Source organism: Cyphomyrmex costatus, unplaced genomic scaffold, assembly GCF_001594065.2.
Source record: "Cyphomyrmex costatus isolate MS0001 unplaced genomic scaffold, Ccosl1.0 scaffold120, whole genome shotgun sequence".
NCBI classification, from domain to species: domain Eukaryota; kingdom Metazoa; phylum Arthropoda; class Insecta; order Hymenoptera; family Formicidae; genus Cyphomyrmex; species Cyphomyrmex costatus.
The window spans coordinates 2,698,802-2,709,997 of NW_017275174.1; the positions used below are offsets into that span (position 1 = coordinate 2,698,802).

At 30.8% G+C, this 11,196-nt stretch overlaps 1 protein-coding gene across 1 annotated transcript in view; it reads right to left on the minus strand.

Moving 5' to 3' along the window:
- Nucleotides 1-4,671: 4,671 nt before the first annotated feature.
- Nucleotides 4,672-11,196, minus strand: part of LOC108778684 (uncharacterized) — a 12,246-nt gene continuing 5,721 nt past the window's right edge. The window contains exons 5-8 of the mRNA XM_018545927.1: nucleotides 10,369-10,482; nucleotides 7,948-9,897; nucleotides 6,035-7,225; nucleotides 4,672-5,257 (exon numbers count right to left, since the gene is read on the minus strand). Coding sequence (XP_018401429.1) covers nucleotides 4,727-5,257; nucleotides 6,035-7,225; nucleotides 7,948-9,897; nucleotides 10,369-10,482 — 3,786 coding nt within the window. The 3' untranslated portion in view covers nucleotides 4,672-4,726. The remainder of the gene's footprint in view (nucleotides 5,258-6,034; nucleotides 7,226-7,947; nucleotides 9,898-10,368; nucleotides 10,483-11,196) is intronic.

Genomic DNA, 11,196 nt, shown 5'->3' on the forward strand with positions numbered 1-11,196 from the left:
ATGTATTATACAATGATTGCTATAAGTAATCCACGCGAATCATTAACCTAAGATATCCAAGATGTCGAATATTTTTATAAATAAAAAAGAAATTCTTAAAGTACTACATTTGTCAAACACTTTATGAAAAATTCTTTACATCATCTCTCTAATTTTAATCGTTTTAATTATAAATTCTTATTTGTATGCCACGCATACAATAAAGCAAATAAATTGACAAAAAATAAAGATTTTTGTCGTAAACAACTAATGTCGTACTTGACATTAAGACACGGGTTAATTACATATCACGCGCAATATATGCATGCATGCATATATGATAACTCTGAATAACAGTACATTTAATCTGGATCATCCACTAAACTAAAAAAATCAGAAACGATACGCACACACACATGCAGTAATTTCAAGTATCATCATAATAACTATTTGATCAATGCAAAACGAACTTATTAAATTTTTTGTGATGACTTTTGAAAAGTTAACATTATAAGCGCTGCATATATTTAATGTTTGTTTTTTTTTGTAAAGTTATTATTGCGTAATATCATGTCGATGAGATAAGTGTCTTATTGGAAAAGACTTGCAACTTAATTATCTCTTTATTCTACACATATATATGTATATATATGTACATAGAAGTGACACAGAGAGCGCCGGCAGATATTCCCGATCGGAAGTGGACGGAGCGTCGTCCCGAAGACAACGGAAACCGAGGATCAATCTGTCCCAATTCTTTAGAAGGAACAAAGATAAAGTGTCTGGCGCCGATACAGACACTATGAAAACTGTTGTTACCATCGACGACGAGAAGGTAATTGCCGTTTTTTACGTGGATGACTTACCCATAATTTATTATTCTTTTTGTGTCATTATTATTTCTGTAAATAAATTTGATTGTTTTTACGATACTTATGTTGGAAGAAAATTAAAAGATTCAGTAGTGATTAATTAATACCATAATAAAACAAGATAAAATTTAAATTTCTGCATTCATGCAAATCTTCGACATTAATAAAAACGCAATATTAAATATGAAAATTAAATTATTAGTAATTACATCAAATTTTTTTCTTGTTATATTGTATAGTGATACGTAGAAAGCATTCTATAGAAAAATTAAATAGATTTTTTTTTCTGTTGATAAATAATTTTTTAATATTCAAGCAAAAAAATTAACATGACTTTGAACATTATATTTATAATACATAGACTATAGAGACATAATTTGGAATGTTTTGTACAGTGATGGACAGAATGATTGCAAAATTTTTTTTTCAATGAATAAAAGTCAGCCTTGCTCGTAGAGCTGCTGAACGTAAATGTAGTTAGATCTGAAGGTAAGAACCAATCGCTCAGTGAGCAGGCTTTATTCCGAAAAATTGAAAAAAAAGGGTTAGAATTCTGTCCATCTATACAGTTAAAACATGTTAAATTATGGCTTTATATAAATAACATTTTGCCGTCATACTTTTTCGCTTGAGTGTATAAAAATTACTTCTTACGGAATCTATTTAATTTTTTTATACATAATATCTATATTTAAATGCAAATGCACATGCATTACTATACATCATTAAGATTCTTTCTTTTTTGTGGTTTGTTTACAACATCTTTTTATCACATTTTGTATCTGAAAAACCATGATATAGCTTCAGACTGTTGAGCAAGCTGTGCAGGAAGGCAGAACGAATCCTCCGACAAGCGAAGGCGGAATAGTATACGCAGAATTGGATCTTACGCAACAGCAACAAGGTGTCACACCTCGACGAATTAATGAGGACAAAACGGAATATGCTGAAATTTTGTATACAAAACCAGAAACTGAAGAAACAGCGGATAAATAACTGCATCTCCTTAAAAGTAATTAAGACGATCGTGTGTTTCCCTTTTTAAATTTTAACACTTGTTTAAATGTTTTAAAAAATTGATGTTTTGACAGAGAAAGTGAAAATAAAATAGATAAACAATTTAAACGCGAGAAATATTTCAAGACAGACTCGTTATTGATTTTTTTTAATTGTAATTATTTCAAAAGTTATTTACGCATTCTCATTTATGAAAATGAACACGGTCGACGTTCCTCATTAATCAAATCCCCACGATTATATGTCTCCGTACGTGTGATAATTTATTGTACGGTAGATAATTTTATGACGCCTCGGTGCTCCAATTTATCATTCGACATTGCGTCTATGCAACTTGGTCATTATCGAATTCGGGAGCAAGATCTTTACTGATTGGAACGACCGGAAATCATAATAATGTTGCTCCGTGCAATTATTCTATACAAATTTATAACATGTCACAAAAAGATATATGCAAATATGCAAATCACATTATTCATTGCTAAGTCATTCTTTCGTAATTTACATTAGTATTTCCATTGATGAAATTTTATGGAAGGTATGATCTTAGCCGTCCAATTATTTTACCCTCGAATTCTAAACAATTTTACTTGAAATTTTTCTGTTGTTGGAATTTGTTATATAAAGAATTTGCTATATTAATTTGTTTAATAATTTGTTTTTGAGAACAAATTTCTCTATAAGGATATATCTCTTCTTTTTAAAATTTTTTATTTAAGTTTATGTGACTTTCTCAATGATACGCTAATCTTCGTACTAAACGTACTTAAATATTATCATTAATTAATTAATTATCGTTAATGTTATTATTGTCCACTTAAATAATGTATAAGCATAATAATAATAAGTGTATGGCGTGCAAGCTGTAGATACGTTTAAAAGTCACTTGAACAATTTAATCACAAAAAATAAACATTGAAGAAATGGCAATTTAATCACTTGAAATATAGAAAATATATATATTAAGAGAAAATCTTAACAAAGGAATTTAATCGAATGTTCTCCTCCAATTTTAATAAGCTTTGGATATGTTAAAGTATAGACAAAAGTAACATACATATTTTTTTATACGTATTTTTTTGCGCATTAAGGAATAAAATCCTTTCTTCAAGAAATTTTTCTTTTTGATTGAATATCATCTAAATCGGCAAAAGATATAAAAAAAAAGTTTTAAATGAAAGATGAATGGTTTTAAAAGTACCCGTAGTAATAATATAAAAAAATTTTTAATATAAAAAATATTTTAATTATAAAAATAAAAAATATTTAATTATCATTATAAAGTACCTATTCTTTAAATTATTCAACTTTTAATTAAAACATTTTTTATTTTGACAGTTCCTCAGATATTATTCACTCAGAAAAAAACGTTTTTAAAAGAGGATTTCATCATCTTAACGTGCAAAAATTCTTATATGTATCTCTTATTTTTTCTATATTTTAACGTATTTGAAATTAAAATTAAAGGGAAATACTTGATTGTGTTTTGTTGTAAAAATATTATAGTTACATTTAAAAAAAATTAATGTATTAAACAAATAAAACTGCAGGAATGACTTTTAAACGAGTCCTCATTTTTTCATATTGTAAAATTTAATCTGCTTAAAAATTATATAAATTCAAATCGTATCATTTTTTTACTGAATACAATTTTTGCTATAATAATTATTACAATTTTGCTAATATATTACGAGAATAATACAATACGAGATTTGCGTATTACAATCACGTCTTGCGTTATTTTTAAATATGTAATTTATAAATATATGTACCACCTTTTTGCAAGAATTTAGACTTGATATATTATTATATTAAATTTAAAAAAACTAATTACTTAATTAAATTAATTACAGCAATATAAATTTTGACATAAGTTAATTATGGATTTTGTTTGATTAGTTTGATTGTATTCTAGGTACAAAACCTATGATTATATCGATTCAAACATTTTTTGCCGTCCGACACTAACAACTTTAGTTAATTTTTTTATGCATTTATTTTAATAAATATATGTAAACATAAAGTATATGTGAATAAATTATATGAAAATTATTAAGCTTGTTATACACTTTTCTCAAACTCCCTTTACTTACCATAAATCTTTCATAAATAAATCTAAACTTTCTTTGTAAAATCTTTTATAATTTTTGAATGCCAATTTTAATTTTCTTAACTCTAAAAAGTTTAAAATAATTTTTACCCTAAAAAAGATGTGATAAATATATTCAATTTTTTCAATTGTAATGTAATATCCTTTCCTTCAAAAATAATTTAGAAATTAATGATGAAAAGATGGCATATTGCATAAGCAGCAATAAAATATTATAAATTAATGACGATAAATTAATTATATTTGATTGAATCTATAACTTGGTCATAAATAAACTTTTATGCCGTCAATAGTCTTTATACTTTACTTATCAATTTTACATATATATATCTGTAAAGTTGCGTGTTATATAATGCATATATTATAGGTATATCATTCCTACAAGTATAACTGTATATATCAGGTGTTAATTTATATGTGATTAATTTACATATATATACAAAAAGGTAATGGGTTTTATAATTAATGGAAATACCCTAGATCTGTTCCCTATTTATTCAGTTACTGTTTTTTAAAGCATAATTTTCCAAGAAATATATAAAATAACAATGACCTTGATAGATTTTCAAATGAATTGATTTTACATAATGTTGATATGTAACCGTGTGCGTATGTGAGATCATAATCTTATTTTTTTTTCTTCCATAATAATGCTGTCCTTACGTCAGAGAATCTCGAAGAAAAACATTTAACTTATATTTGTGCTCTTAATGAACTTCTTATTGCAAAATTACTACATCGCTTTTGATTATTCTTGTTCTGTATCGGTTGTTACATCACTTGATTCGCTATGTATATTCGGAATTTCAGTTTTAATTAAAGTTTTTTCATTTTTGGGTAAACGATGCTGATAACTAGCGTAGTTTTCCTGAGACATTTCCGCGACGCTCTTGTCGAAATCTACACGACTTTGCTCTCTGATGAAGCCACGTTCGCTGACATTTTCGAACAATTCTATTCTAGGTGGAGGCTCGTCACTGGTAAAGTCTATCGGTCTTGGATAACGATTGCTCGCAGTAATCAAATCCGTGAAAGAAACTCGCGTCTTATACGGATCCGTCAAAGAATCAAATTTCAATAAATCATCCTTTGTCTCGATAAAATCCAAGGGTAGCTTAGGTCTTTTCCAAGAACGCGCTTGACCGAGATTCATACGCCACTTGGTGCTCACGAGCGCATTATTCGCATTTTCGGGATTCAGTACACATTCCGTACGACGAAGTTGTAAATTCTCCAGCTGGGAATCTCTGGCAGTACCCTCAACAAAGCGCTGTCGGTACTGTACAGTTTGAAAATTTGTGTTAAATTTAACTCATTTTACATGTCCATTAAAATTTTTAATGTTAATTTAATGTAACATGAATATGTTAAAAAATAACTATTAGAAAGTAAATATGATGTAAAAAAGTTTAATTAAAATGTAATACTAATACAATTTGTAAGCAAATTATAGAAGCATATTTTTTAATAAAATTGACATTTATGATAGGTTGAATTAATATATGTACTTGTAAATATATGCATTTTAATCATTTATCTTAGAACTTTAAATATATTATTTTTATGTTATTTGTTCATTTACTTGTAAATTGTGTTATTTTTTTTTTTTAAACCAAGAGATATTGTTAAAATCATTTTGAAAATTGTGCGATGTGAACAACAATTAAAAATAAAGACTAAGCGATCAAGTTGGATCTTCGTGCTAAAAAATAAAAATAATTCACGTGAAATTATATATCACAATTACGATCCTGTAAACTGAGCACCGAAATTATATTCTTGTTTATCAATTTAATTTGTGATATTACTATTCTAGATCTGATTTCAAGATTGAAAATAATTTTGATGCCCAGTTATACTGAAAAAAAATTGGCTGTATTATAAATATGGCATATAGCATTTTTAATTGGCTGCAGCAGCCAATCTTTTCTTTCAGTACAGAATTGAAATTGTGGTATATAATTACTAAATTCACGTAAATTATTTTCAATATTAAGATCCAGCTTAACAAATATAACCGCAAATATGACCGCTTAACAAATATAATGTTTTTTACTATGGGTAAGTAAGAATCTTCGTCGGGTACTACAACCGCTCCCGGAATGGGTATGCCAGGATCTTCGATTTTTCCAGGAACTTTTTGTACAGATGTAGGCAGGATCTTCCTTCTCGTGGTACAGAGATCCGCGTCGAAGTCTTCTCGGTCAAACGCGAGGCTTAACGGCGTGACGTATACACTAAGTCTTTGATTGGTATTAAACATCTTCGTGATCGCGTATATTAGAACGTTTATATTTTTGCAACGTAGAACATAAATTGCGCCGCGATTTTTCGGGAATAACGGTGGACCGATCCAGCAAGGATCGGCAACATAATAAGCATCTTTAGCCGTCAACGCTGCCAAGGTAATTTTGTTACATTCAATGATGATGTTACGCGCCTCTTCAAAGGCCAAGTTCAAAGCATCAGTTAACGTTAAGCTATTTCGATCACCGTACAAAATCCCGCACACACTCGTACCGAAATCAACGGTCCATGAGTGTGGAAATATCTTAAAAGAAGTTTGTAAGCCAAATCTGTTGTCAGACTTCGAATAATTCTGCATTAAACTCTTCAGGCTTTCCGTATAGTAAGAATCTCCGCAAATCACGGCGGAGTCCAGGATAGCCGGACTCCAGCGTGAAGGATGACAGAGATTCCACATAGCTAGGACAGCTACGCATATGGCGACGCTATTTTTCCCGGCTCGTTCGCCAAAACGACAATCATAAGCACCGATCGTGCCCCAGATGGAGTAAATTAGACCAATTACTTCAATCGCGTAGTTATTCCAAAATTGCCGATTGGTCTTTGACCTGTCGCCGTACTTCACTTTCTTACACGATCTCATAATTGAATGCGTGAAGTTCCAGTGATAGTCCAAATAGAGCCACATTGGATCTTCTTGAAATTTCTCAAACGGTGGCGCGTCGATGGAATTCACGTGAATTCTGTGAAGGAAGAATCCAGTTGTACCTTCGTACTGATTGAGGCACATGTGTTTCACCATTTGACGTATGGAAGAGAAGATGCAGAGACAGGCGTTGCCGTTGACACAAGTTTTTTTGCCATCTGTATCGCATTGATAGGGATCTAGATAGTAGTAGCAGTTGGTTGCTCTTGAATACCAAAAGCCATAGCAGCAGTTTGTAAAATGCAGTATACCACTTGTGTGCATCTTAAAATAACGTTTCAGATGGTGTTTCACCTAAAACCATTAATATAATGATGTTTGTATATAAAATAAGATTATGTATTAAGGATTAGAATTCTAGCTTCAATAAATTTTTAATGCAATCTAAATTATTATTAATTACACTGATTGGCAAGTTTTTATTTTTCATATATGTATATTATACTACGTCGTATGTAATTCTTCGATATTCTTGGGGGAGTTTATAAATATTGCGTTTCAAATCTGAAAAAATTTCGGCGTGCAATCAAAGAATTACACATATATAAATTCACACGCAATTATTTAGAAGTGATCCAGCTTAAACCGCTGTGGCATTATCTCATTCTGTTTTAAATTTAGCAGTCCATTAAGAATTGATATATATATTCTTTATAATTTTTATTTATTTTAAAAGCCATTAAATCAATTTAGTTAAGAAAAACTCTAGACACAACAAATTGTTGTTAGCAAAATGTATAAGTTTTTTAAATGAAAAGTCTGCAGAATAAATTCTAACTTATTTTTAGAACAAGCATCAAAAATACCTAAAAATTAATTAAAATTACCTATTTAACGAAATTATTGTGTCGACTAGCATATATAAATAAATATAAACAGATCAAAATTAAAAGAATAATTTTAAAAATCTACCTTATTAGTGTTAAAATAAGAAATAGATAAATATATTCCATTCTTACGAAAAGAAATAAAAAGGAAACAGAGAAAGGGTAATTTTCTTTACTGTTCTTGCTCACTTGCACGTAAAAATCATTTCTGCCAGTTTGAGAATTTGTCATCAACACAACCAAGGGTAACGCGCAATCACGAAGATCGAAGAACCTATTCATCAGTGGAACATTTCGCAAGATATGCTCCGTATGAAATTTCGGCTCGATAGGAAATCCTCTGTACAAACTTTCCGCCACTTCGAGAATTCTGTCAATCATGCCAGGAAGTGGAGACTGAACAATATCCCTTTTTATCACAACAGCCAGTAACGCGACGAAATAGCAACGTTTCATCTGTGGTTCCAGCAGACTGTCGCGATTGTGAAGAGCTACCGTTCCAAGTATGAAGATTGGTTTCGATGCGAGATTGATCGGTTTGAAGATCGCTTTGGCGTCGTAAGACTCCAAAAGTTCTTTCCGATAAATCTCAGGTAGAGATGCCGTCGTTATTTTCGGCTCATGAAGACCTTTGACATCGCTAAAATCTGGTGCCATTTTCAAAGCGTGAGATATGGTGATCGCTCTCACAGTAAATCCAATCATCTGCGGCACGTTGATCACTTTAACGATTAGCTTAAGAAACTCGTCAAAGCTGCTGGTCGCGATTATTTTCAGGCTCTTCGTCCCCGTGACTGTCCACCAAGCAAAATAATTCTTGCCGCATTTCGTGACACCTATGTGAGCGGAATGGCAGACGATGATCGCACCAGTGTAGATTGTTGTTTCGAATATTTTCTCCAGGGTCATTGCGAGATTCCACCCCTCCGTAGCGTACAAAAACCCATAGTGTAGCGGTGCAAATACCGCCCGAAACACATAATTCGCTATTTCGAATTCCGGTAGCACTGCGTCGATCATATCACTCACGGAAGTGTCCTCGTTAGCTAACATACTGTCGTAGGCGTAATCGGTGGCAGCCTCGATTAAGCCGTGAATGGTACGTTCCGACCAAGAGGAGGGATCGTGAATCAACGACCACGCCATGATACAAAGATCGATGGGAATCTCGATGGACGAGTTATTATGAAATATTCTCTCAGACGGTGTTTCTCTCACCTTCGCCATTACGATGCGACCTTCATCATTTTGAAATAGCTTGAACGGTGCCAATGTAAGTGTCGTAATGTTGTTCTCCAAAACAATTTCCTCGAGCATCGAGGCCTCGTAATACCGCATCGGCGTAAAACCGGCTACCGCAACGTCACGACGCAGATCCAGTTCTGGACCCGCAGTAACCCACTCGGTTAACTCGATCAGAGACACTTCCGACTTAACTATTGGCATTGATACGTCCCGTTTTTCTTCGCTAGGAATCAGTTCTTTCTTTACCTCTTCTAGCTTCGGACGACGCTTGATACCTTTTCTTCGTTTCCGTCTCTTCATTTCTACGTAAGTGATTGATACGGTGTATATACGAAAAGGTTTTTTCGTAGTTTCGCCAGCATTTTCTTTAATTCTGTCGAGCATGGACTTTAAATCGCGAAACCTCATGAGACAACAGTAGCCCTCCTCGTTGGCCTTCCCCCTCTCGTCGCAAGGATAAGGATCGAAGAGATAGTATTTATCGTCCGCTGTCCAAAATGCGTAGGCGCAATTTGCTAACACCAATATACCAGTTTGATTGTTTTCTAAAAATTTATTGATTACCGCATCAAGTTCGTCCGACGGAGAACTCTCGGGATTTGCGTAAATGATTTCTTTCAAAATAACGTTGAAACTTGTGTCCAGAACGATCACTTTATCAAATGTTCTATATCCGTTGTATCGCAGTTTACCGATTTGTTGATCAATATTATTGGCCGAAAAGATCAAATAATCCAGAATGCTGCCGTAAAAGCGATCTACACTTAGCATGTTTCTGGCCAAAATGCATAATATAGCCGAAATAAAGCAAGGTTTGAAGTGAGAAGGTTCAATTCTTGTACGATCTGACAAACTGTTGTTGCCTCGTATTATCTCTGCATCTCCATCCACGACCTTAAAGTAATGTTCAAATAAGTTGCGTGCTAAATAATCTGTTTAGGTAAATTATATAAACGTTAAAGTAGAGAATGACAAATATTAATTAGTTTATGAAGCTCTAGATCATGATGTATATATGCATATGGTATTTAAAAAATCACATTGTTCCAATAACAACACAACTTAAAAAATAAAGATTTTAAAAATAATAATTAAAAATTTTTTTTTTTAATTATTAAAATTTTGTAATATTAATTTTGAAATACAATTTTGATAAATAATTAATTATAAGAGAATAAACTTTATCTTTTTTTTAAGTACGTTTCTTCCTTTTTCTATATTTTTGTTCTCTTTTTATAAGGAACTAAAATGATAATTTTTTAGTTATGTCGTCGTTATAATGAGAAGTTTCATAGTAAGAAATGTTTTGTACATTATTGATAACGCAGCAATTCTAAAATATCTAAATCCGTATTACAAAATTACTTTGAAACCAATAATTTCCGGTGACAAAAGATCTATTTTCTTATCAAAGTTTTCCGTTTTAATTATCATTTTCTTCATGTCTTTCACTTTATCACCATTCTTCTTGTTTAATGTCTGAAAGAAAAATTAAATTGAAGAAAGCTACCATAAAAGTAAAACTAATAAATACATATCAATAATATCTATATAAATCAAGAAATATGAATAATTTTGTAATCGTTTTATATCTAAATATGTATTTTTAAGAATGTTTTTTTCCTTTCTTTATGTTCTTGTTCCTTTTTTATAAATAAATAGTGACAATTTTTTAATTAAATCGTTATTGTAGTAGTAAGCGATATATCTATTTGGCACATTATTGGTAAAACGTAGCAATTCTAAAATATCTAATACTTTTGTATTATGAAATTTTACTTTGAAACCAATAACTTCTAATGACGAAAGACTTACTTTCTTATCGTTGTATTTCGCTTTAAATAACATTTCTTTTTTCTTTTTCATCTTATCACATTTTTGTTTACCAATGACTGAATAATAAAAATAAAACAAACAGTAATAACATCTATACTGAGAAAAGCATTAATTTGACTGCATTTAGTTCGTATTAATTATTTAGTTCAAGTATTTACATATTTAGATTAAATATACGTGAGTTTCTCATGTCATTAAAATCTAGTAATTTAAAATATGTTATTTGTTTGAATTAACAAATATTTGTTTAACAGCCAATGATCGGTTGTATTTAGTTAAATCAATTAATATTTTTTTGAATTAGCAACTTTTTTGTTAATATATATGAATAAAGAAACGTAATATTTTTTTTTATTT